We start from the raw sequence: 26,085 nt of genomic DNA, 5'->3' as shown, positions 1-26,085 counted from the left end.
TTAGAGAAACACAAATAAGAGACATGCCTGAAATAGTGTCGCCCCCGAGCAGGAGGGCAGCCGCGTCATGGAAAGAAAATAAAACCGCTTTTTATCTCTTCGGGCAATTTTTTTTTGGTGTTGTTTGTCTGCTTTCCGCGGCTCGCTCCGGCCCTGGGGAAGGAGCCCCCTTGGCCGCGGGGGGGACGAGCCCGAGGTGCGGGGCACGGCTCCGGGGACCACGAAACCCCCCCCAGGGCCGAGAGCCGGAGCCGGGCTCGCAGCGGGGCAGCGCCGTCGGGGGGCGGCCGGGCCGGGCCGGGGGCGAGGCGGGGGCCGCTCCCCTCCGCCCCCCGCCCGCCGCTCTCCGGTACCGGCGGGCGGAGCGGGGCAGGCCGGGCTCGGTGCCGGCCCTCCTCGCCCATCGGCCGGCCCCGCGGCCAGGCTCCACCTTCCGAGGGGGCCGCCGAGCTGTCAGGCGGCAGCACCGGAGCCGCCGCCGCCGCCGCCAGCGGAGCGCCCCCCCGGGCTCCGGAGCCCCCCCCCGCCGCCGTCCTGCCGATGGCCCCGCTCGCCCGCCGCAGCCTCGCCTCCACGTAAGGCTCCGCGGGCGGCCCCGGGGCCGGGGGCTCGGGGGGGGAGCGGCGGGAGCCCCGAGCCGGGCGGGGGGAGCGGGGCAACCCCCCGGGGGCAGCCCCCAGCCCCCGCCGTCCCCGAGCCCGTCCCGGGGCTCCCGGCTGGCTTCGAAGGGGGCCGGGTGCGAGGGGACCGAGCCGGGCTCCCCCGGGGCGTGGGGGGCCGGGGGGTACAGGGTGGGCTGGGGGAGAGGGGCCCCGAAAGGCCGGCGGGGACGGGGCAGCATCCCGTTGTCCCCAGGGGATGAGAAGATGGCTGCCAGCGAGCCTTCGAGGCAGCCCGGTGATGCCCGAGGAGGCTCCGTGCCACCGCGCCTCCACCGGTGTGTGGAGGTGCGTCGGGTCTCAGCGCTGCCCCCGAGCCGCGCGCCTCGCTGGGGACGCAGCCTGAGTCAGCCCTTCCTCCGCGTCGCCAGGCCAGAAAAGCCCGTCGGTGCCTTCCTCGTCAGGCAAAAATTGCTTGCCGTGGAGGGCAGGAGGACGAGGAGACGCCCGGCGAGTCCGGCCGAGGGAAGGAGGCTGCCCGCAACTTGTTCTTCAGGTTGTGTTGGGGGATGAAAGGGGAGAAGGAGCAATTTCCGAGCTCCCGGAGAACGGCGTTTTCCCACGCGAGGTGCGGCGAGCCCGTGGGGCTCTGTGCCGTGGGGTTCCCTGGGGGAGGCAGCTGGGTTTTCCTGCGCCCGCGGTGGGAATTTGGTTTGGGACGGGCGAGCTGATGGGGCCGGGGGTGCTGAGCACCTGCTTCACCGCCTGTCTCTGCAGGAGGCTCCTCTGCACACAGGCAGCCCGGGACCTGGGAAGTGTCCTGCTCAAAAAGCATCCGAGCTCAGATCCAGGCTGCTCCTAACTCAGCGAGGGAAATTATTCTGGAAAAAGGCAGAGGTCGGGAAGTGACGGCGGTGGGTGGCTCTCCTCCCCAGCTTTGCCGCTCCTCTGAACGCAGCAGCCGGGGCTGGGGAAGCATCCCTTAGTGAAACGTCGCCTGCTTTTCGTACAAGCCACCAGGGATGGATGCGCTGCGGCCGGGAGGCGGGCGTGGAGGGCCGGCCGGGTGCTGCCGGCAGATGTGTAGGGATGGACGAGGGATTTGAGGCTGCACGCCGATGGGTGCCCCTGCCAGGGTGCAGGGGGCAAGGCAGGGCAGGGGGAGCGGTGGGCAGCTGGCACCGTGCACCGAAAGGAGCTGCGTGAGTGGTGCTGGGCACGCCGTGCCGGGTCTAGCCCTTCGTGCTGGGTCTAGCCCTTCATGATGCCAGCACGGCTCCGTACCAGGGCGCTCGGCCCCGCACGTGTGTTTTGGTGGCGGCGTGGGGCCAGACAGTGGCGGCACTGGCTGCACGTGGGGAAAGGAGAGGGTAACGTCCATCACAAGGGAGCTGCGGAAAGGCAGAAGGGGAAAAGCCCATCCAGCGTGTGCGCCCGGGCTGGCCGTGGCAAGGCTGGCACAACGCGGAGAGTGCATTCTCGTGTGATCGCAGAAAATACTTGGAGCGTGACTTGGTCGGGTTTTGTTTGCTGCAGTGGGACAGGAGCGATTTACGCCCCACCCCCTGCCCCAGGGGCCTCTCCCCAGCGCACCACAAGCAGAGGATGGTCTGTACAAAAAGATGGGTTGGGCAGGCTGGAAAATGCCATCCCTGCGGGAACCCGCGCCGCCCGTGTCCTGGGAGGCAACGCTGCGGGGACTGGCTGCCGGGGCATGCCTGGCTCCAGCCAGTGGGCTCAGCCTCGGGGTTGGCAGGATGAGGCCCCGCTGGCATCTCCGCCAGGGGCTTGAGCGTTTGGGGCCCTGTGGGGTCAGGCAGGAGCCCCGCAGGCAGCTGTGGAGGAGGCGAGGCGAGGCGAGGCGGCCGCCCCGGCGCGGCACGGAGAGGGTGAGGGAGCGCGTCCCAAGAAGCACTCACAGCAAGGGTAGCCCAGCATTATTTGTAACCCCGGCGAGGGTGCTATTTTTAGGAAGAGGCAGATTTGATTTAATATCGCCTAATTTGCCGCTGACAATTCAGAGGCCGTCCAAATAAGCAGCAGCTGGATTCCTAAGGAGGCTTTTTCCTGCCCTTCCTGAAATCCACGGCTGACATGCCAGAAGTGGCATTTGTTATTCCAGAAATTGCTGGGGGAAAGCCCCTGGGGACGGCGCAATTAGCTCCTCTTTGCTTTGCTTTTCTTGCATTGCTTCGTGGCGCCCCACAACCTCTCACTAAAAGGAAAAAGAGGTATTTTTGCTGCCACCCATCGCAGGAGCGCAGGGCTGTCTGCAGGCTGTGACTGGCAACGGCCCTGGGTTGGCGAGTTTCGGTACTTCCAGAGGCAAGGAAGGGTTCAGGCTGAGGTGTAAACTGAATTTTTCTGCAAAGCCCCAGACCTCCGGGAAGGGGGGAGTGCCTGTCCCAGGGCCACAGCCCAACCAGCAGTGAGCGTCCCCAGGACGGGCAGCCCTAGCTCTGCTCCTCCAGGGAGCTGGAGGCAGCAGGCAGATCCCCCCCCTTTGCCTTTCCTTCTGTAGACTGAGCTAGCTCGACTCTCTCAGCCTCTCCTTGTATAAATTTGAGATAAAACAGTTTCTGGTCCAACTAAACAGCTCGTTTGCCTGGAAACAGAAAGCCTGTTTGCACTCGCGGAGGATTTCTGACAGACTGCGTTCTCCTGAGCCAGCCACGGGGGCATCTCGCGACAGACACCTCGTCCTGGGGGTGTTCAGACACAACATTTCGGCTTCACCCTGGGGTGAAGATCCCTGGGAAACTGGTACTTGTGCGGGCAGCTTTCTGTAGCCAGAAGGAAGAAGCCCCACGAGCGTCATGCCCTGCCAAGCCCAGGGTACAAAGAGCAGGGGTTCCTAAACCAGTGCCCCCAGCCCCTGCTGCGGTCCTGTCAGCCTGGTGGCCCCGTGGATAAGAAGTTTCCCTGGGGGACAGATGTGTCCCCTCCCTCGGTCTCCGCCTTGGCCCCTTCTTGTAGTGGAGGGGGAAGCAGCAGCAGGGAAAGGGGCTGGGGGAGCCCAGTGCCCCGGGCACAACCCGGTGCCTCCGCAGGCGACAAGCTGCAGGGGCTTCTCCTGAAAGCTGCTCTCTTCTCTGCCGCAGTGGCCAGAACCTCGTTTGCTTCCCAAAGCCCCGAGTGCCTTGCTCATACCATTCGAGCATCCCAAAGTCTTGACACCTGCGCTGTCCATTGAAGCGAAGGGATGACAATGTGCACGCACTCAGCGTGTTTAATACTCCATCGCCGTGGCAGTGACTGTTCCCTGCCCTCTTCAGGGCTGCTGGGGAGGTCCAGCAGCAAAGCAGGGCTTGCTCCAAGCTGGAGCTCCCGGCTGCCAGCACCTCCGCCTGTCAGGCTCATTCAGCTCCAGCAAACGTGTGCCACGGGTGGGTGCCAGCCACACCAGGCTCTGGTTTGTGTCTCCCAGACGTGCAGGTAGCTCTCGCTCCGGCGTCTGGAAAACTATTCCCAGGCAGCCCCTGCTCTGCTTTATCCACTTACTCCTGACCCCGCAGCCAGCACTGAGCAGGGAGCTGGCCCTAAAACTGAGATCTAATTGCTCCTGTCTTCTCCTTGAAGAACAACCGTCTCGAGGGCCGTCTGCGTGTCCCCGGGATGCTGACATTTCCCCCCACATCTCAGCAGCTGATTCAGTTAAGTGAAGAAGCTAATAAATTTTGAAGCCTGCAAATTGATCGGCTGGCGTCTGTCACTTCGTTTGAAGCCCTCTGACATTTCCTCCGTGGCACAGCTTTTCCTAGCACTTTTCTTCCTGCGGGTTCTCCCGCACCTGATTTTTAACACAGGTTTTCATTAGGAATGATGATCAGCTGCAGGAGCCGGCTAAAGGCCAGCACCAGCTCTGTAGATGGAGATGCGATTTGTGAATTTCCACATTCATTCACATCTTCTGCCCTCCAGGCATCGTGAGCTTTGTCTTTTGTAATTAACAGCATTGTTCCTTCTGCTTGTATCGTGTTAAATTTTCTGGAAATTGCTGATGGGAAAACTCCAGCTAGGGGCACCAAGGCTTATATCACCGAGCATTTCCCATGTTGTTCCCATTGCCTTGGGAATCCCCCCCGCATGGGGCAGTCTCTCAAGCAGGGCAAGTCCCAGGTGCAAGCTCTGAGTGCTTGGGGCCAGCAGCGGGTCGGGGAGCTGGCAGTGCCACGGTGCCTCGGGATCGCTGCTGGGGAGAGGATGCTCATGGGTGATGTTCCCCAGCGAGCCTCCATTTGTCCACCCTGAGCATCCCTACGTGCCCGGTGGACGTCCAGCTCCTTTTCCTGCCTGCAGCAGTTGCCTTTTCCTCAGCTTGTGACCCCCACAGAGCCACATCCTCCGGGTGCCAGGAGCAGGGACAAGGCTGCTGTGAGGAGCTGGGCTCCAGCTCCGTGCACTCAGGCTCTGCCTCCATGGATCCCACCCCTCCATGGGTTCCTAGACAGGAAAGCACCTGTACCCCCTATTTCCAAGCTCACCAGCCCCGATGACCATAACGGTGGCTGTTTCTCCCCCAGGAGGGAGAGCTGGAGCCAGGAGGAAAGACGTGAGCAGTGGGGACAGCACTACTGACACCGGCCTCTCTTTCTTTACCACCCCAGGGAGGAGGCTGCTGGACGGGCACTCCTGCGGCGGCTGCTCTGAAGCCTTTGGATCTGCTGCCCACGGGACCGGAGCCCACCGCAGTGCTGATGTGAGCCTGGGCAGCTCCTGGTGCGGTTGCGGGTGGCCGTGGGGTGGCCCCGCCGTGCCCCACGATGAGCGACGGGGGCTGGATCTCGCTCAGCCCGGCCGAGTTCGCCCAGCTCCAGCAGTACACCGACTGTGAGTACCGCGGCTCCCCGCGGCGCCCAGCCCTGGCCGCAGGGACTGGCTGACGCCCCTCGGCTCCCTGCCCATGTTTTTAAGCATCCGGGGATTTTTCCTGCGGGGTTTGGGTCTGTTTGGATGGAGTTGGGGTTCAGGGGCCTTGGCGGGGTGCGTCACCCACAGGGGTCCCCAGCCTGCAGGTTTCAAGGGAAGCTCCACCCTGGCCACCTTCCCATGCTGGCACGAAGGAGAAAACCCCCAGATACCCCCACTGAAGGTAGTGAGAGGTGAGAGCGGAGCTGCTTTGAAGGAACCAAAGGGCCCCGTCGCCACCCTGCAGTGGGGAGGGGACCCTTGAAGCTGGCGCTGCCGCACCCGGGAGCGCTGCGGACCCCTTCCCGCAGAGCCCCCGCGACGTGGGATGCAGCAGCGCAGATGCGCGCTCGGCTCCGTCCTTCCAAAGGCTCCCACATTCGTGAGCAAAACGAAATGCCAGCAAGGAAAGCAGGCGGGCTTTTCCCAAACATGCGGAGCTGCTCCACAGCTCAGCTCGGGTTGCCAGCCCTCTGTGATAATTTTACTTTTGCAGAGAAGGAGTTTTGCTTTTGCAGAGAGCAAATCGTGAGCCTCATAACATTTATATGATCAGAGAATCGCTGAATGGGTTGGGATGGAAGGGACCTTAAAGCCCATCCAGTTCCAGCTCCCTGCCATGGCAGGGACCCCCCCACCAGCCCAGGCTGCCCCAGCCCCATCCAGCCTGGCCTTGGGCACCTCCAGGGATGGGGCAGCCCCAGCTCCTCGGGGCAGCCTGGGCCAGGGCCTCACCACCCTCTGAATGAAGAATTTCCTCCAAATATCTAACCTGAATCTAACCTCTGTTAGTTTAAAGCCATTCCCCCTTGTCCTATCCCTACACCCCCTGACACACAGTCCCTCCCCAGCTCTCCTGCAGCCCCTTCAGGCCCTGGCAGGCCGCTGTGAGGTCTCCCTGGAGCCTTCTCTTCCCCAGGCCCAACACCCCCAGCTCCCTCAGCCTGGGTCCGTAGCAGAGGTGCTCCAGCGCCTTGCTCATCTTCATGGCCTCCTCTGTAGGACTTGTACTATAGGTCCATGTCCTTCCTGTGCTGGGGGCCCCAGAGCTGAGTGCAGGGCTCCAGGTGGGGTCTCACAAGAGCGGAGCAGAGGCCCAGGCCCACCTCTCAGCCTGCCCAGGTGCCCCTGCATGCCTTCCCTTCCCTTCCCTTCCCTTCCCTTCCCTTCCCTTCCCTTCCCTTCCCTTCCCTTCCCTTCCCTTCCCTTCCCTTCCCTTCCCTTCCCTTCCCTTCCCTTCCCTTCCCTTCCCTTCCCTTCCCTTCCCTTCCCTTCCCTTCCCTTCCCTTCCCTTCCCTTCCCTTCCCTTCCCTTCCCTTCCCTTCCCTTCCCTTCCCTTCCCTTCCCTTCCCTTCCCTTCCCTCCCCTCCATGTGCCCACCACGTTCCCACCTGTGCGGCCGTAGCGCGGTGCCAGCAGCGGGGCTTCGACCCCGAGCAGGATGGGGCTGCAGGCAGGGAGGCACGGCAGCACCGCCGGCATCTTGTCCTGCCTCTTCAGAGAGCGGGCTCTGCGGTATTTAATCACAGACCATAAAACACCATCTGTAATGCCGAGTCCGTGCGCAACGTCTTCGTTTGGTTGATCAAAGTTTGGCAAGCGAGACTCGCTCGGCAAGCAGGGGGCGGCTGCAGCGTGCCTGGTGGCAGCTCCATAGGCGCTGCTGGAGAAGGAGCTGGTGTTTTGTACGGCTGTGAATATCCTTCCCTTCTCCAGACATCGCTCTGCCACCCTTGTGCAATCCACAAGGGGCTAATCGTGGAAATGGAAATGTTTTGAATGTCGGCACAGCTTTCAAGCGTGCAGAAGTTTTTTCTTTCCTAGAAAAAGAGGTGCGTTTGCTGTCCGAAGGGCGGGAGTGTGGTGGAGGAGCCTTCCTCCCCCCTCCCCAGGGCAGAGGTGCAGGGTGCGAACGCGGCGTTTCCCACAGCACCCCCTCCCGACACTGGTGCGAACTGGGGTGTCTTGTGGGAACGGGGCCAACCTCAGACGACCCCCAACCCGCCCCAGGAGCTCCCTGGGGTCCTCCCCAGCCCTCAGAGCCCCCACGCCGCTCCCTGGCCCTACCACCATCCCCAGCACGTGCCCGTCCCGAGTCCTGGATCGGTGCCCGTGAAATGGGTGCCTGGCAGTGGTGCTAGGAGGGCAGGTCCTGCTCACGGGGCTTTGCGCTGCTGTGGGATGCTTGGGGGAGGGTTTCAGGCAGCGGGGCAGCCCCCCAGCACACTGCGCCCCTCCAAAAGGGAGAAAAGTGCAGCATAGGTGGCCCCTGCCCAGGCAGGCAGGGGACCTGGGTTCCAGAAATCGTGGATCAGCAAGGAAACTTGTTGCCAGCGGTCTGGGGGCAATGGGGAACCTGCTGATGCCCTGCTCAGTGCGATGTCTTTGTCTCCCCAGACTCCACCAAGAAGCTCAAGGATGTCCTGGAGGAGTTCCACGGGGATGGCGTCCTCTCGAGGTACAACCCCGAACAGGTACGGCCCTTTTCCCTCCAGCCTGCTCGGCCGTGCTGACGCAGGAGATGCTGCAGGGAGCCCCCGGCTCCTCAGCTGGCTCCCCAACCCCATCCCACCCCCTGCCACCGAGTCCCAGCACTGCAGGGACCCTTGCATCATTCTGGGGCATCTCCTTGCCAGGCAGAGGCAGGGAGGGGGTTTACTTTCTCTAACCGCTTACATACGCTTCCCCCAGAGCAAATTATTTTGCTGTTGCCAGTGCAAGGACCCGGCAGGCCCTCTACCTTGTCACACTTGCCAAGGGAAGGCCAGGGTTATTTTTTCCAAGAGGTGCTTTTAGAGAGACGTTAGTGTGCCAGCATGACAGAGCCTTTTCAGAGGGGCCGTAATCACTAGAAAGGAGGTGAAATGAGAAAATCGGCAGGCTGAATGCAGCGAGGAGGGGCAGCCGAGCTACCCGGCTATTTAAGCTCACGGTGGGACTCCAGGATGCCACAAAGGAGATTTCTCTGTGCTGCCCCCCAAAATGCCTCCAGCCCTGGTGGCACCAGCCCTAGCATGGCCCCAGCACGCGGGCAGCCTGCGGCCCCTTCGCATCCTGCGCTCCTGCAGCCGCCAGCACCGCGTGCGCAGGGCCAGGGGGGTCCCAGGCGGCACGGGGGGAACGTTTCTCCCCTGCTGTTAAACCTCCGGGCTCCTCTGGGCCTTGCCGTGGCGGTCCTTGCCCGCCGCCACCAGTGGGTGCCTGAGGGGGCGTCTGCGGGTGCCCAGCACTGGGGGCTGCCCCCAGGCCTGCCCCATGGAAGCTGGGTGCTGGGGAGGCAGCAGGCGCGGGGTCCGGTTTGTGGAGGGGACCCCACACACGGCAGCAGGGAGGGCAGGGGGCTCTGCCCCCGCCGCGTGCCCTGGGCCTCCCCCACAGCCTCCCCTCCGCCCTCCCCAGCCCATCGACTACGAGGGCTTTCGCCTCTTCATGAAGACCTACCTGGAGGTGGAGGTGCCCGAGGAGCTTTGCCAGCACCTCTTCACGTCCTTCAAGCGGAAGATATGCCAGGCATCCCCCGAGGCCCAGCGCCAGAGCCCCGGCATCCCTCAGTTTGGTGCACTCGGTGAGCCGGCTCTGCCCTTGCTGCTGGGTGCCCGGGGGGGCGACACCGTCCCCGTGGTGGCACAGGGGCAGGGGCCACGGTGGGGACACTGGGTCCAGCCCCAGCGGGGCTGCCACAGCCTGGATCCGTGCCATCGGCTCCCCCCAGCCCTGCTCTGCACCAGGAAGGATGGGGCTTTCCCCGGGATGGGGTACCCAGGGGGCTTCGTGGCACTTATCCCTCCACTTCCTCCACGCGCTCAGAGCCAAAGTCACTTGATGCTGGCATCTCCATCCAGACCGAGGTGGCCTGAGCCCCTGTCACAGGTACCGATGCTGGTGGCCACGAGGTGTGCGGCCCCCGTGCAGAGTGGGGTGGTTGGCTGGGGGCTGAGCACCCGACCCGATGGCTCCGTCCCCTGCCTGGTGGATTTGCAGCGTGTGGAGACATCTGCTGAGAGCTATTTAAACTGCAAAACAGATAAGAAAAGCCTCCCCTGGTGCACGCGAAGGATGTGTCAGCCCCCTGCACAGCGGCGGTCCTTCCCCAGGGACGCGGTGGGAGCCACCAGCCGTGCCGGAGGGTGGGGGGCAGCCGTGGTGCAGGACCCCCAGTGAGCCCCAGGCCAGGATGCCAGCCCACCTGTGGGCAAGCAAAGAGGAAGCGGTGGCTAGCGGCCGGCAGCCGGGCGGGCAGGGGGTTCCTGGAGGACAGGGCTAGCGGGGGAGGCAGACAGGTGCCCCAAGCTCATGGGGATCCATCCTTTTTGCAGGGATCAACGGGAAAACGCTGCTGAGTGCCCTCGGGCGGCACGCGGCTGAGCCCAAGGGCTGCCACGGCAGCACGGCCGAGCCACCACCAGCGTCCCTGAGCCCGGCATCCATCACCAACGCCTCGCCCAGCTGGTCCCGGTCATCCTCCCAGAAGTCCACCACTGGCACCCCCTCTGCTCACAACTCCTCAGGGTCTTCAAAGGTCTCCTCGGGTTCCCTGCTCAGCCCACAGTCGCCAGGTGAGCTCGGCCGGGGCTGCACAGGGGACGGGTGGCAGGGTGGCTCCTGTGGGATCCCCACGCTGCCGGTGGTGTCCCCGGGGCAGCGGCGGTGACTTTCCCAACTGGGAGGCTCCCCAGGGCCTCAATGCCTGTGCTTTGCACACCGATGCCACCGGTCCCGAGCCACAGAGCCACTGCCACTCAATGTCTTAATTACCTGGCAGCAGTTCCTAGGGAGAGAGGTGTTAACGAAGTGACTCACTGCTGCGCCGGGAGCGAGCGTCCATCTGCTGCGGGTGACACCGGCAGTGCCAGCATAGGTTGTCCCCTTCCCTGGGGACAGGTGTCATCACTCAGCCCCACGTCCCCCCATGCCACCCGAGTCCTGCGGAGCACCCCGGAGAATCCCGCAGCCCCCTCCTGAACGTGCAGCCCTAATTCTCTCCCCTCCCTCCCTGCCTGCAGGCTCGAGGAGCTCGGAGAAGAGGTTGCCCTTCAGCCTCCGGAAAAGCCACAGTGCCCTGAAAGCTGCCCCCCTGCACCCCCCGGCCTCCCTGGCTCAGGTGGTCTACTTGAAGGACATCGTCTGCTACCTGTCCCTGCTGGAGAGGGGACGGGCGGAGGACAAGCTGGAATGTAAGTGGGACCCCGGGGGCCGCAGGCTGCCAGTTACTGGGTGAACTGGGAGGAACTGGGGGGACTGGTTCCTGGAGGAGGTGCAAGGGCCAGACACGCTGTGTCCTCCTCTCCCGTCACTCCTGCCCCAGGCCAGGCCGTGGCAAAGATGAGACCATGGGATGTCTTCCCAAAAAAGAGCAATATTTCAAAGAGGGAGAAAGTGAAGTGCGGGTATTTGTTGCTGATCACACCGACGGATCGTTTCAGACGTGGCGTTGTAATTAACTGATGAAGGCATGGCCAATAGCCACTGCAGGGTGGGCTGCGTGCCCACGCTCTGCTGGGGACCAGAGCTAGGCTGGCTGCAAGCCTGCGGGGCTGCAGGGCTGGAGAACAAATGCGGGGCTAGAATTAAACCCTTGTGATCCCTGCTTTTGTCCACCACCACCACCCCAGTTTTATTCCCTGGTATTCCCTGGGTTAATGCCACCACGGGGGGCCTGGGGACCTGACAGCAGGTATTTGGGAACTTTAACTGGGCTTGAAGGTTGTCCCAGGTGGGACCAGTGTGGGCTGGTGATGGCTGTGGGCACTGAGGGATGCTGAGCGGGGTCTGGCCGTGACCCTTCCTGCCAGGATCCCGGAGGAAGGCATGGGCACTGGCTGCAGCAGCCCCACGGGTAGGTGTGTGGCCTGGCATACATTTATCTTTCCCTCTTGATGGAAATTCAGACCCTTCCCCAAGGAAAAGAAGGGGCAGAAGCACGCGGTGTGGGGCACCAGGGCATGGGGGGCCATGGGACAGGTCCAACCTGCCACGGCTTTTCTTCTCCCTTCAGTTATGTTTCGCCTCTATGACACCGATGGGAATGGCATCCTGGACAGCTCGGTAAGCCAGAGGGGAGAAGCCTGGGGTGATGCAGGGTGTCCTCTCCGCGGGCGCAGGCGGGCTGGTGCAGGGCAGGCTAGTGGCACAGAGGATGAAGGCAGGGTGAGTCATGGGATGGGACAGGACAGGACAGGACACAATACAATACAATACAGTACAGTACAGTACAATACAATCATTAGGGTTGGAAAAGTCCTCCAAGGTCATCTGGCCCAACCACCCCCCTACCACCAGTATCACCCACTGAACCCTGTCCCCAAGCACCACGTCCAACCTTTCCTTGAACACCCCCAGGGACGGTGACGCCACCACTTCCCTGGGCAACCCGTCCCAACGCCTGACCGCTCTTTCTGAGAAGAAATGTCTCCTCATTGCCAACCTGAACCTGCCCTGGCGCAGCTTGAGGCCATTCCCTCTGGTCCTATCACTGGTTATCTGTGAGAAGAGGCCGACCCCCAGCTCCCCACAGCTTCCTTTCAGGCAGTTGCAGAGATCAGTGAGGTCTCCCCTGAGCCTCCTCTTCTCCAGACCAAACACCCCCAGTTCCCTCAGCCGTTCCTTACAGGACTTGTGTCCCAGGCCCTTCACCAGCTTCGTAGCCCTGCTCTGGACACGCTCCAGGGCCTCGATGTCCTTCTTGTAGTGAGGGGCCCAAAGTCACAGAGCGTGCTCCTGCTCTGCAGCATCTAGCAGCAGCTAAAAAAAGTTCACCTGTGGCCAATTCTGGTTCCAAGTCAGGTGCCTGTATTTGAGAAAAGGAATTTTGGTGCACAGGGAAGAAAAAAAGAACAACAACAACAACAAAAGTGATGTTTTCTCTGTTGTCTGTGGGTATTTCCCTCAAAACCCCTTGTTTTGCCAGGGTGGTTTTTCCAATGGATAACCCACTGCAGTTTTTGGGGTGGGTTCTCCAAGCAAAAAGCAGCTCCCTGCCGAGAGCTGGGGTGCTGCCAGCCTGCAGCTTGCGTGGGCTTGTGCCCAGGGCAGCCTTGGGCGCCTCAGGGCCTCTAAGGCCTGCAGCTGCCCCTCACCTCCCGGCATGGCCGTGTCCCCGTGCACAGGAGCTGGATCGTATCATCAACCAGATGGTGCACGTGGCCGAGTACCTGGAGTGGGACTCCACCGAGCTGAAGCCCGTGAGTGCCCAGCAGGGGCCTGGGGGACTCGGGGCCGCGCGCCGCACCGCTGTGCCACCGCCTCTCCCCGTCCCGCAGATCCTGAAGGAAATGATGGAGGAGATCGACTACGACCACGACGGGAACGTGACGCTGGAGGAGTGGATCCGGGGCGGCATGACCACCATCCCCTTGCTGGTTCTGCTGGGCATGGAGACGGTGAGGCTCACTCTCACGCTGCCGCCGGGCCCTCTCAGAGGACCTGGAGGAGGCCGCGGCGTGGAGCGAGGCCGCGGCGCCAGGAGCCACGGGAGGGCAGCCTCCCCTCGGCAGCCCACATGGGCCTGGCTTTGCTCCACACCATCGCAGTGTGCTCCAGTTCCATGCATGTTAAACCCAGGAGACGCGCACCCAAAAAAATGCCAGGTCCCTCTGCTGGGACGGGATCCCAAGAGCGGAGCTCGGGAGGTTTCCACCCTCTTTATTTCCCTTTCCCGTTTTTTCGTCCTGCCAAGCTTCATGTCTTCAAGGTGCATCCAAGTCCCTGGACACCTAATGATAGTTTGCAGGGAAAGTTTGGGCTTTTTGCCAGTTCTGGGGTTTGCTTTCTATGGAGCTGCGAGCGGGCAGATTTTCAGGCAGGAAAACTCAAGCCATCAGGGAATTTTAAGTGGGAGATCTTCAGGCAGGAAAACTCAACCCACTTAAGTGGGTCCTGGGAAGTATTTGTGCCCAGATTTAAGAGATGTGCTCATCCAGCGAGGGTTTCAGCTGGCTTTATTTGCTCTCCCTGCTCAGCAAGCAGCTTTGCACGGCAAATAAAGTAAAGACGACGTGAAGCCGCTTGCAGGAGGGAGCCGGTGTCTGGTGAGGGTGATGGGCACATGGTGGCGGTGCCCTGGCCCCAGATGTGGCATCACCTGCAAAGTGTCCCCGCTGCCAGGCCAGGAGCTGAACGTCCCTGGGGAGATGTGCCGAGCACTGGGGGCAGCATGGGTGCGGGGGGCATACCAGGGAGGGAAAGGGAGCAGGGAATGACCCCCCACACACACTCTGCCCTGTTGCCCTGCAGAACGTGAAGGACGACGGGCAGCACGCTTGGAGGCTGAAGCACTTCAAGAAGCCTGCCTACTGCAACTTCTGCCGCACCATGCTGCTGGGCGTCCGCAAGCAGGGCCTCTGCTGCTCCTGTAAGTCACGTCCACAGGACGTCCCAGCACCCCATCCCTGCCGGCGCCCAGCAGGGCACCCAAGGCTCACGCTCGCCTCCTCCGTCCCTCCTGCCAGTCTGCAAATACACCGTCCATGAGAGGTGCGTGTCCAAAGAGATCGCCTCCTGCATCAGCACCTACGCCAAGTCCAAGAGAAACACCAATGTGAGTAGGTGGCCGGCGCACAGCACGTCTCTGGCCCTTCCATCTCCTGCCCCAGTGTCTTGCATGTTTTGTTGTTTGTTTTTTCTCCCTGGGGTTTGCAGCTCTTGCACGTTTCCAGCCTCGGGAGCCCCATCCCTGACTTGGTTCCGCAGGGGAGCGGGTGCTTGGAGGGGGCCGGTGGCCCCGGTGTGCTGCACAGGGCAGCAGAGACCTGTCATGGCTGTGCCGGGGCGTGCTTTGGAAAGGGCAGTGCCAGCCAGCACCCCATGAGACAGCCCCCCCCCAAATCCCAAATCCAGGAAGTAGCCACAGAGCCAGAGGGGAGGCTGGAGGGCTTGTGGCTGCAGCATCCCCCCCCCCGCCTCTCGCAGGTGATGCAGCACACCTGGATCGAGGGCAATTCCCCCGTCAAGTGTGACCGGTGCCACAAGAGCATCAAGTGCTACCAGGGCATCACCGGCCTGCACTGCGTCTGGTGCCAAGTCACTGTGAGTAGGCAGGGGCAGGCGGGCTGGGGGGGGGGGGGCGCACCGTGCTGCCACCTCCGTGACGCCGCTCCCTGCCTCCCAGCTTCACAACAAATGCGCCTCTCACGTGAAGCCGGAATGCGACGGGGGCCCTCTGCGGGACCACATCCTGCTGCCTTCCTACATCTGCCCGGCGGTCCTGGTACGTGGCCGCCTGGCCCCACGGCCCCACGCCCGGCCCGCTGCCCTGGCCCCACGGCCTCCCCACCCACCCCTCGCCCTGTCCCCCAGGAGCGGCAGTCCCACTGCCGGAGGTCTGAGAGCGACTCCCCGGCCGGCACCAGCCCTGAGGACAGCCAGAGCTTCAAGTTCAACGCCACCACGGCGGACGGGCAAGGTCTGCAGGTAGGGTCCGGCACCGGGCCACGGCCAGCCCTGCCGGGCCAGGCCCCGCGGGGGCCGGGCGTTTGCAGCCTTCGTGCTTTCTTTCTGCCTCGCAGATCAGCCCCAGGCCCGGGACGCACCCCCTGCTGGTGTTTGTGAACCCCAAGAGTGGAGGAAGGCAAGGGGAGCGGTAGGTGTGCCCCTGTGAGGGAACAGCATCCCTCCCTGGCCCCACCGCCGGGGTCTGCGTCCTGTCGGGATGCCCCAGCCGCTAGATGTGGACTCTCCTCCGTGGCATCCCTCACTTTCTCTTTCCCCAGGGTCCTCCGAAAGTTTCACTACCTGCTCAACCCGCGGCAGGTGTACAACCTGGACCGTGGCGGGCCCACTCCCGGGTACGGAGGTGCCGCGGCCACCGGCAGCCGCCCCAACCCACCCCGGCACCCCCCTGCCCTGCTTCGTGACCGCCTTTCTCTCTTCGCTCCGTCCAGGCTGAGCTTTTTCCGGGACACTCCGGATTTCCGCATCCTGGCTTGCGGAGGGGATGGCACCGTGGGCTGGATCCTGGACTGCATAGGTGAGCAGGCAGCGGGAACACCGTCTGATACGTAGCCTGGCTCCTGCAGAGCGTCCGTTCCTGTATCCCCTGCAAGAGCTGTGCCTGGGCCCTGCCACCCAAACAGCCCCTGGGCTCTGCTGGCGTGAGGAGGGACATCAAGAGGAGCAGGGAACAAGCCCAGCCTGGGCGCTGCCCCTCCAGCGCTGCCCCAGACCTCTTTCTCCTTGTTCTGCAGACAAGGCGAACCTGCTGAAGCACCCGCCGGTGGCTGTCCTGCCCCTGGGGACAGGCAATGACCTGGCCAGGTGCCTGCGCTGGGGAGGAGGTGAGGCTGTGCGAGCGTTGCCCTGGGGGGATCCAGCCCAGGGGTGCCCCCGCATATGCCCATGGGGTGCCTTCCCAGGGCAGCACCTCACTGGTGCCCCCCCACCAGCCCCAGAACCACGCAGCACGGCTCTGCTCCCCTTCGCCCTCATCCATCCTCCTCCAAGGCCTCTTCTGTCCCGTCCAGGCTACGAAGGAGGCAGCCTGATGAAGGTCTTGAAGGACATCGAGCACAGCACCGAGGTGATGCTCGACCGCTGGCAGATAGACGTGATTCCCAGCGACAAGGAGGCCAACGGAGACCCTGTCCCCTACAGCATCATCAACAACTACTTCTCTATTGGGGTGGTGAGTAGCAGGGCCACGCGAACGAGGCTGGCCAGAGCAGGAGCCCAGCAGAGCGCCCCGGCACAGCCACAGCCCCAAACCTGCCTGGATCGTGGCTTTTGGGGTGATCCCTCAGCCCCTGGGAAATGCTCCTCAGCCGGAGCGAGGCAGCCCAGAATGCCAGTTCCCACCACCTCTACCCCCCTACTCAACCCCAAAATGCTCTGAGGCAGCTAAAAACACCTCTGGTGCTTTGCTGCCCAGGTAGGGGCCCGGGGGTGCCACCACCGTGTTACCTACGTGAGGGCACCGCTAGACCCAGGCTCCTCGCTGCGCCCAAAGGGACGGGAGCGCCATGCTCCCCAGAGCCCTGTGCCGTCGCGGCCAGCCCCAAAAAGCCAAGCTGAGCACAACGTGGGAAAGCAGGAGCAGGGAGCAGGCCTGTGCTCCCCATCGCCTCCTCCGCTCCTGGGTGCTGGGTGGTGGGCAGGGAGGCTTTGGGTTGCAAATGGCCCCTGCGCTGGGTTCGGCCTTGGGCTTCCCCGCGTCCCCCCGCCCTCTCTCGGCAGCGTTTCCACTTGGAGCCTCTATGAGGAGGGAAGGAGGCCAAGTGTGCTAATTGTGCCTTGCTTAACGAGCCCATTCAAAGCTCTGCAAGCAGCCCTGGCCGAGGCTGCCCTCTCAGTTACATGGGAAGTACCCGCAGAGGTCCTGAGCCTCTCTACCAAGCCGCCACCTCGTGTGCTTCCAAGGCCCACGTGTGGCTCTGCGGCAGTGTGGGGCACCGCCCGTACACCCCCAAAATGGTGCCCGCCGGCCTCGGGAGCCTCATCCCAAAGCCAGGCCCCTTTGTCCTGCTGGAGCGGTGCCCGGCTCCGTGCCGGGGCTGCACGGCCTCGGGTGGTGTGAGTGGGGCTGCCCCGCAGAGAGCTGCGTGCTGGGGGCAAAGCGCCGAGCTCCCACATCCCATTGCGCACACGGGGAGGGGGGGCTCTATTTCCCAGCCCTCTCACTACCATGCCATGGGTATCTCTGCCCTCCTCTCCGTGCAGGATGCCTCCATTGCCCACCGCTTCCACGTCATGCGAGAAAAGCACCCTGAGAAATTCAACAGCAGGTAAGCGCTGCCCGGCTGCCTTGCCGCCGCCGTGGGGCTGCCCGGTGTCCCCCGGCGCCGAGGGGACGTGCCGGAGCCCCCTCCCCTCCCACCACCGCCACGGGCAGGCTCCTCTCGCCCCTCTCCCCGTGGGACGGGGCAGTTCACGCGGCAGGCTGCTCAAACTTGGCGGTGCGTCTGCTTGCGTTCATCACGCTTTGTAATTAGCGAGGAATTCAGGACCAGCAGGAGCAGGCCGTGCGGCGAGGGCAGGGCAGGGAGCAGGTCACGGCTAGCCGCGGTCCTGCCAGAGCTTCGCAGAAACGGCTCCATTGGGGGAGGCCAGGGGAGGCCGGGGTGGCTCACGTCCCCATTGTGGTGGCTCCAGACAGGGTCTTGCAGCCCCTCTCGCTGCCGCCTGCGGGGCTGAGGGGGAGCTGCCGCCCCCAGGGAGGATGCTCACGCTGCTCCTTGCACCCCAGGATGAAGAACAAGCTGTGGTACTTTGAGTTCGGCACGTCAGAAACTTTCGCCGCCACCTGCAAGAAGCTCCATGACTATGTCGAGGTGGAGGTGAGTTTCCAGGAAGGGGCCTGGCTCTGTCTGGGAAGATGGGGCTGTTCGGGAGGTTTCGCCGAGGTCTCTCGGTGTCTTTGGAGCTTCGGGGAGAGGGTGCCGGGACAGCTCTGACACCCCAGGGTGGTGGCAGGACCTGGGTGTCCCCCTGTGGGATAGGTGTGTACAAGGCCCAAACCTCTGCAACCCCTGCAGCCAGGCTGATAATGATCAAAATAATTAATTAATCAAATCATTAATAATTAAATTATCAGAGAGCAGGAGCAAGAGTTCCCGCTTGTCCAAGCTGAAGCATCCCACAGACCTGCCACCCACCTCAGCAGCTCCCTGTGCCGAAGTCCCCTCGTCCCCTGCCCTCTTTGCCGGCACGCCGAGGGAGCAGCCCTCAGTGCTCCCGTGGGATGTGCTCAGCGGCAGCGTGTTGGGGAGGGTCTCCAGGGGCTGGGCACGTCCAGGGAAGAATTTTGTTAAAGTCTGTGCGTCGGCGAGGCGGCTGCTCTTCAAACACAGCCCGCATCTCCAGTGAGGAGCTCGCTGCAAGGCCAGCCAGCTGCAGGCAGAAGAATAGCCCTGTATTTTTCCCCTTCCAGCTGAATTTGAGAGTGTGCCTGGAATATTCTCTCTGTAAACTCCGTGTCTGCTCACAGCCGTCTTTGGATTACATGGAAACAGCCTTTAATTAGAGGAGGGAGGAGGGACCGCTGCGTGCCAGCGGTTGCTAAGAGCTCTGTCATTTTGCAGTTTGCATTGGTGGGGTTTGTGCTGGGCTTTGCTGCAAACTTCCGGCTCGCCTTATCTCTGCATAAATGCCCCCTTTTAGAACTGAATCTTGAGGGCTACAGGAAAAAAAAAAAAAAAAAGAAAAAAGAAAAAAAAACCAACACAACTGTTGCTGTTGTGGGTCTGGCCGTGCTGCACACGGAGCTGTTAGCGCGGCGTGGGCATCCCGGGCGGCCAGGAGAGCTGCCGAGTGCGAGCAGCGTGTGAAGAGAGGTTTTGAAGCCTGTGTCTACACGGGGAGCTCCAGCCCCTCCTAAATCCTGCAGGGCTCCAGCTCTGCCCTCCAGATGAGACGGGGCAGGAGCTCCTGCCCCGCGCTGCCCCGTCAGCTGCTACCGCCACGCACGCGGGTGCCCAGGAGGGTGAGACCCCAGCCCCAGGGCCGGGGGCTGCTGGAGGATGCCCCCGGTGCCCCTGCCGTGCCGGCAGGAAAGCGTTAACCCGGCAGCTTTTTAAGTTGAAAGTAGCAGCAGCCCGTCCTCCCTCCAGCTCCGAGGCAACTGTCATCTGTGCAGAGAAATGGCAGTTTTGTTTTGGAAATTGGCACTCGCTGCGGTACAGCTCCTGGAAATGAATTTGCTTTTTCCCCAGCTGCAAATTTCTACTTCCAGCGTCGCTGCCAGCACGCAGTCAGCTGCCCCAGCTCAAAGAGCCCATTGTAGCACGCTGGCATGCAAACAGAGGAGGGCTGCAGAGGGAGAAACTGCTCCTGCTCGCTGGCCCCGCGCCAGGGTGCGGGTGTGCAGCAGCGTGCCCGTGCCCGCAGCCCCACAGGACTGCACCCGCAGAGGTGCCCGCGCCGTCCCCCAAGTCCCGCGATGGACTCGCGGAGATGCCGCTGCGGATGAGGTGCTCAAAGCCCACGGGAATTAACGCCTGGGGTCGGGGAGGGGGCGAGGCTCTGCCCGGCCAGAGCACGGGGTGCGTCGTCCGCAGCGCCCGCGAGGAATCGCGGACCGCTTGCTCAGCGCCCGCTGCTCGAAGCATCAGTCCCACAAGTCGTGGTGTTATTAAAATGTGTTGGGAAATAAGTGAAACCCAGCCTCGGAGAGGCATTTTTTGCAAACCAGGAGATGATGCCTGCCTTTTGCTTTCACGGCAAGGCTAAAAATAAGATCACTGACACGAGGGGAGGCAGAGGAGATCTGAACAGAGGTGCTCGCTTGTGTATGCACCCAGCTCTGCCGGCCAGCAAGCTCAGCTACTGAGGAATGCTTATAGAAAAGTGTATTAAAAATAAGCTTGAAACCTTCACTCAGCTCAAGCAAAACAACAGAAGTCAAAGCAGCGACGGGGTTTTATCGGCCAACTCACATTCCTCTTGGCAAAGCAACACAGGGAGCAGAAATTCCTTCGCATCACCAAAACGCAGGGAAAAATGTGCCGGTGTTTGCTGAAGTGTAGCCTAGCAGGTAGGGAGCAGATGCTTGGAAAGAAATACAGATGCTTCAAGGAAAATACAGATGCTCTAGCGAAAATGGAGTTGAAAGTGAGAGACGGCTGCTTCCTACGGCAGTCCTGACTTCAGGGGGATGCAGACAGAAGAGCTCTTGTTTCTTCAGACCTAAGGCTCCATCCTTCCTGGTGGAGGACGAGGTAAATGCCATGTGCTGGGCATCCTGAATGCAAGACCTGCGGTGAAGGGCTGCGTTGCCACATCTGCTGCCCCCAGCCATGCAGGACAGCCACAACCACCAGATAGTTCACCCTTTTTAGGGCGCTTTCAAATCCATCAGTCCTGCCGTGTGAGCGTGAAGTGCCAGGCACCAGCCTGTGCACCAAAAACGGACATTTTTCCTCCGTCACCTTTCTTGTAATCCCCTCCCAGTCATTTCTAGTTTCCGACAAGGCGAACTGTTTTGGGTTAGCCTTGGGGCAGCCACACTGTAGGGTTTGCAGAGCTCAGGTGGAGCAAGGGGAAGGGGGAGGCTCGTGCTGGAGAAGCTCATGAGGTTTTCGTGGGGCCGGGCTGGTCCTGCTTGCTCAGGTGTCTTGTGTCCGGCAGTGCGACGGCACCCTGCTGGACCTGAGCACCACTTCCCTGGAGGGCATCGCCGTCCTCAACATCCCGAGCATGTACGGCGGCTCCAACCTCTGGGGCGAGACCAAGAAGCAGCGCGGCTACAACCGAGTGAGCAAGAAGGCGCCGGAGAAGCTGCACGCCACGGTGGTCACCGACGCCAAGGAGCTCAAGTTCTGCGCGCAGGGTGAGCAGGGGGGGGCCAGGGGTGCCCAGGGAGGGGTCCCTGCGAGCTGGGGAGGGCAGGGGGCTCTGCCCACCCTGGCCTGACTTCTCCAGGGCCACTGGTGCCGAGGAGGGGCAGGAAGCAGAGCTGCAGAACTGGCACAAGAGGCTTTTTTTTAAGCTTCCCTCTGCCACAGTGCCGTCAGCCTGGCTGGCTTCTTGCAGGAATGGCTTGTTAGCTGCGAGCTCCAGCTCCCAGAGCCAGGGCACCTGCAAGTGGCAGAGGGAAAAAAGCAGCCCTGCACTCTCCGGAGGCACCGTGCCCGCCTCGTACCCCTGCCCAGCACCGTGCCCGCGCCCCGGCCAGCATCTTGCAGCTTCTGCCTTGTTACACCCAGCACCAATGTGCAAAGGGCTGGCGGGGGGGCAGTGCCGGGACCCGGGTGCTGTTTCAGGCAGGGAGATTTACACTCTCGAGATTTTGTGGGAGCTCCCTGCCCGACACGGGGCACTGAGCCTATCGGCCGGGGGGGCTCGGGTGAGCTTGGGGGGACGGGTTGTGTGCGGGAGCGCTCAGGCCGCCCATGAATGAAAGCCAGACGGGTTCAGGCTGGAGAGCTCAGACTCGGACGGTTTCCTGGGCCGGAGGCAGCCTGCCAAACCCAGGGGACAAAGCAGGAGCTTTGCTGCGGGCTCTGCTCTGGAGCCAGACCCGGTATTTTGCTGCTGTAGGCAGATGGCTGGCTGTGCCCTCCTCCGGCCAGCGCTGCCTGCTCACAGTCCAGCTCTAGAGGGGGGCTTTTTGGCACCGGGCTTGATGTTAAATCGCTTTGAAAAAACGAGCACGCTCTCACTAGCCACCTGGGGAGCATCCCCGGGGGCCGGTGCTGCCCCAGGGCCCCACCATCAGCCAAACGAGGCGCAGAGGGGATGCCCCAAGCGCGGACGCAGGGATGTGACGGCTCGGCCCCAACTCATGTCCCTCTCTTGCAGACCTCAGCGACCACCTGCTGGAGGTGGTAGGGCTGGAGGGCGCGATGGAGATGGGGCAGATCTACACGGGGCTGAAGAGCGCAGGAAGGAGGTTGGCCCAGTGCTCGTCTGTCACCATCAGGTATTTGTCCCTGTCCCGGCAGAGCACCCGGCGGGCAGCAAAAGCTGGCACCTGCGTGACCCCGCGCTCCCTCTTGCAGGACCTCCAAGCTGCTGCCCATGCAGGTGGACGGCGAGCCCTGGATGCAGCCCCCCTGCACCGTGAGTCCTTGGGGAAGGGGTGGCGGGGCCGGGGGTGGCTCAGCTCCCGGGGCTTGGTGCAGGGAGGCTCCGTGCCCCTGCTCCTGGGTGCTGAGCTGCTCCCTCCCGGGCTGGCTGGGGCTGCTCTGTGGGGCCCCCGAGCCAGGGGATGCTCGGTGCCTGGCCAGAGCGTGACTCACCCCTCAGCTGGTTGGGAGCTGCTCGCCGATCTGTGCTCTTCGTTTATTTTTAGGTCAAAATTACACATAAAAGCCAAGTGCCAATGCTGCTGGGCCCTCCCCAGAAGAGCAGCTTCTTTTTCCTGAAGAGGAGAAACCGAACTCGAGATTAACCCGTGCGCAAGGAGCTGCAGTCCAGAGGCACCCAGCTGTCCCAGGCGTCCCGCGGGCTGGCGACCTTCATCTCCGCGCCCTTCCTGACCCCTCTCTCTGCTTTGGAAACGCCGCCTTGGAAAGCAGACCCGGGCTGCGAGGAGCAGGAGGGGCTCCCGCTCACCCCCAGCCCCCACACCGCGGTGGGGGGACGAAGCCACCCCAGCCCCGTGGGGATGCTTTGCCCTGGGAAGGGCTCAGCGGCTCCTTCCCAGCCACCACGGGCATTTTCTGCGATGGGCACAGGCAGCCGGGCGTGCAAGGAGCGCGTTCGCTGGAGCGGCGCTAGGACTGTGTTTTTTTCCCTTAATTTAAATAACTGCCCCCTTCCTCCCGCAGAGCTGCAAACGAACGTGCTCCTGAGAAAAAAGCCAAGCTTCACTTATTTATTTGTAGCCCTCTCGAAGCACACTTGGTGTTTTGCTGCACTGGCTTTCTGTCCACCAGACCTACGCATCCGAGAAGTTATTTATTTTCGTAGCCCAGGGGAGATGGCATCCTGACCCTTGCTTCCCTCGCTGCCACCAGAGCAGGCTTTCCATGCCTTGGGCTAGCTTTTCTGGGTTGTTTTGAAGCAGATGCAAATGCGGTGTTCGCTCTCAGCCCTGGAAGCTGCTTCGGAGAGCACAGCCTGTGGGGCAGGTTGTGCGGGGATAGACCTCGTTTGGGACCTGGGACGAGCCCAGGGCAGAGAGAAGGAGCAGGCGTTGGGGTGGGGGAATGGCCAGGAGGGACCCCCTGCCAGCAAACCCCAGCTCCGGGTTGGACTTTGCGTCTGGGTTTGTATTTATGTATTTATTCAACGTGCTTGGGGCAGGGGGGGGGCTCCAGGAGTCGCTTCCCTTTTACGAGGTGAGTTGGACACGAATGCCACCCCCTTTCTTGCTGACTGTCCTGCCAGTGCCCTGGCATAGGCTGCATCCGTGGCGCCTCCTGCCTCGCTCGGGGTGGCTCAATGGGGAGCTTCGCATTGCCCCAAACCTCCCAGCCCGTGCAGGGGGCTGGGGACAGATGTCCAGCAGCTCCTCTCCCTTGGAAGTGTCCCCTTTTTGCATGTCCCCAGCTGCTTCTCCAGGACAATGCCCTCCCAGCGGGGACCAACGCTGGGTCCAACGCTCGGACGCTTGCTGGGTTGCTGCGAGGAGCAGCGGGAGCAGCCGGCCCTTGGTTTCGTCACAGCCACGTCTCTCCCTGAGCCATCCCAAAGCCAAGGACGCAGACCTGAGACCCAGCTCTTCTCCCAGGACGCAATGGGGACCAGACAGCGGACACGGTCACGGAGGGTGCCATGGTCTGGGTGCATTCCCTGGCTCACAGCGGCAGGACCAAACCCCAGGAAGGCTTGCTGCTTCTCCTGCAGGCACCAGCTGCCCTGCACAGCGGAGAGTGGCTCCCAGATCAGCCTCCCCTCCCCAGCAGCTCCCTCGGGCCCGGTGGGCTGCCCTGCTCTGCTGCCATCGTTAAGTTTCAGAGTTAACAGCGAAAGGGAGTCGTTCGTCATCCTCCTCGGGTACAGACACGGTGGCTGCAGGTCCCGTGCAAGCCCCTGGGTAGGAAGCGATGTCCAAGGGCAGTGGCCAGCGCACACGAGCGTGTCCCCCGCAGATTGTAAATGTGCTCCCCCCTCCCCTTAGCCAGGGCGGCCGTTAATGAGTAGCCAGGTGGCAGTGTACGGGATGCGCGCCAAAATAAACCCCAGTTCTCATGGAAGTGCAGCCTCCATTTCTCCGTGCCCCTCCTTGATGTTATCTGGGAATCTCAACACTGGCATCTGGGGAGGATTAAATCAAAAAACAACTGAAAAACAAAACAAAACAAAACAAAACAAAACAAAAAAAAAACCCACCTCCAAACCTCTGCTGGCAGCCTGGGCAACAGGCGGGCTCTGCTTGGTGTGACGAGACGTGAGATCGGGGGCATTTGTAGCAGCAGATTTGGCTCCTTTTCCCTGCCCGCTTGGTCTGGACCTGTTGTTTATGCCGTGGCTATGTGCCTGGAGGAGAGCAGCAGGTTTTTTTCTCCGCAAACCTGATCCTTGCACCTGGTCCCGCTTCGCTGGGCTCGTGCTCCGGGCAAAGAGCAGCACGCGGGCCGTCTGCTGGGCTCTTGCGCTGGCGGTGGCAGCGGAGCCGAGGCAGCAGTGCTCTTTTGGTTCCTGTGCCCCGCAGGACACGACGAGCCCCCCATGTCACTGCGACAGTCACGCACCAGCACCGGTCTGCCAGGGCTCTCCTGGGGACGTCCTCTCCTGGTGGCAGCGAGACGGTCCCCAGGGGGGCGTCTGCCCCACGGCGGCGCTGCTGGGGTGTGCCTGAGCCCCAAGCCTGCCACCTCCTCCACGGGACGATGGCTTGGGTCTGCTCCCACTGCCATGCCAAGGGCATGAAGCAATGGGGCCGGTGGCTGACTGGTGCCTGAGGCCAGCAGCGCAAAGGTCTGCCCCCCGGGAGCCCCGCAGGGACGGGGGCAGCAGCCCGCCCGTGGCAGCGCAGAGGAAGGACACACCACGTGGCGCTTCAGGTCCCCAAACCCTCTGTCCCCCTCGGTGTCACCCCCATTGGTACCCCAAAGGCTGCAGGACACGGTGGGGGCCCTGCCCTCCCCCAGGGGGGCTCCAGCCCTGGGCTCCCACCGCGTCCGCAGCCTGCATGGCAGTAGCGTGGCGCTCGGTGCGGTGCGCGTGTTGCCGTGTTCGCCTGGCCCGCCGTGGGCTTCCGTCCAATAAAGCTGGTGACAAAGCACTGCCTGGTCCTGAACGTCGTGTCCCCAGGGCCTGGCCAGGTGTGGGGGCCCCACTTTTGGGAAAGCAAAGGGGCCGTGCCCCACTGAGGGCACCCGGGTGGCGGGATTTCCTGCGGCACGACAGAGCCACGCAGCCGAGCTGTGTTTGTCGGGAGGTGCGATGGGCAAAATTTGGAGCCTGTGATTTGTTGTTTTGTTGTGTTTTTTGGTTTTTTGTTTTGTTTTGTTTTGTTTAGTTTTGTTTTTTTCTGAGTAGGTTCTAAGTTTAGCAGGCACCGGTCACCAGGTCACCATCCCTCTCTCGATCGGGGCTGCTCGGGCGCTTCAGCTTTTCCCAAGGCACCACGAGGAGACCCCAGGGCACCCTGGCACCTGGCCCTGCTCGGGTGCAGCCTGGAGGGAAGGGCAGGGCCAGCTGGCCCCCAGGGTGCTCCCCCCTCCTCTGCAGCAGCCACCAGGGCTGCCGGGGGTCCCAGTTCTGCCCACGTCTGCCTGCGACCCGGCTCATCCCCAGCAGCACAGCGTGCTGCCTGCCCGTGCTTTCGCCGCCTGCCCGACTGCACGTCAGCTGCTGATTTTACCGGCGGTGATTGAATCCTTCTTGCCCACACGCGGGGGGAACGTGAGAGCGCCGGCTCCTGCAGAGCCCCCCGGGAGCACCCCCCACACGTGTCCCCAGCACGCAGGCACCTCGCTGCTGGGGCACCGTGGCGGCTCCCCTGTTCCACGCAGGGCACGGCGAAGAGACGAAGCGCCTGCAGCTCCCAGCATCATCCCTGGGGAGCAGTGGTGGCCCTGGAGGATTCCAGAAGCTCCCCACTATGCCAACAGCCACAGGAAAATTCCTAAGATGTGCTGGGCAGCCGTGCCGGGGCACCCGCAACCCCATGACCCCCTGAGGATTTCCAAGTAGCCAGGGCCAGGCCGTGCGGAGAGGCTCCCAAAGGTCCGGGCACCCTGCTGGGATGCAGGCAGGA

General features: G+C 62.7%; 1 protein-coding gene and 1 long non-coding RNA gene across 3 annotated transcripts; one reads left to right on the top strand and one right to left on the bottom strand.

The window, feature by feature from the left end:
- Positions 1–436: 436 nt before the first annotated feature.
- LOC310904254 (diacylglycerol kinase beta-like) lies at positions 437–25,105 on the top strand. The gene is made up of 25 exons (XM_083848722.1): positions 437–575; positions 5,207–5,429; positions 7,905–7,981; positions 8,907–9,072; positions 9,824–10,063; positions 10,511–10,681; positions 11,503–11,552; positions 12,614–12,688; positions 12,767–12,886; positions 13,740–13,857; positions 13,955–14,043; positions 14,415–14,531; positions 14,614–14,712; positions 14,802–14,915; positions 15,011–15,084; positions 15,215–15,289; positions 15,386–15,471; positions 15,689–15,778; positions 15,965–16,125; positions 17,157–17,221; positions 17,683–17,773; positions 20,562–20,763; positions 21,735–21,855; positions 21,935–21,995; positions 22,228–25,105. The coding sequence occupies exons 2-25, from the start codon at positions 5,363–5,365 to the stop codon at positions 22,324–22,326; spliced, it is 2,628 nt and encodes an 875-aa protein (XP_083704848.1). The 5' UTR covers positions 437–575; positions 5,207–5,362; the 3' UTR covers positions 22,327–25,105.
- On the bottom strand, positions 5,440–9,087 carry LOC310904255. Of its 2 annotated transcripts, none has more exons than XR_014588140.1 (3): positions 8,949–9,087; positions 6,899–7,017; positions 5,440–6,556 (listed from the first exon to the last, which is right to left on the bottom strand). It is a non-coding gene; the product is annotated as an uncharacterized lncRNA (long non-coding RNA). The 2 variants fall into 2 exon arrangements; XR_014588141.1 differs by having other exon boundaries at positions 5,440–6,536.
- Positions 25,106–26,085: the final 980 nt, after the last annotated feature.

This window comes from Anser anser, assembly GCF_964211835.1.
Source record: "Anser anser genome assembly, chromosome: 9".
Classification (NCBI taxonomy): Eukaryota; Metazoa; Chordata; class Aves; order Anseriformes; family Anatidae; genus Anser; species Anser anser.
This window is presented reverse-complemented; position numbering and strand designations above follow the sequence as displayed.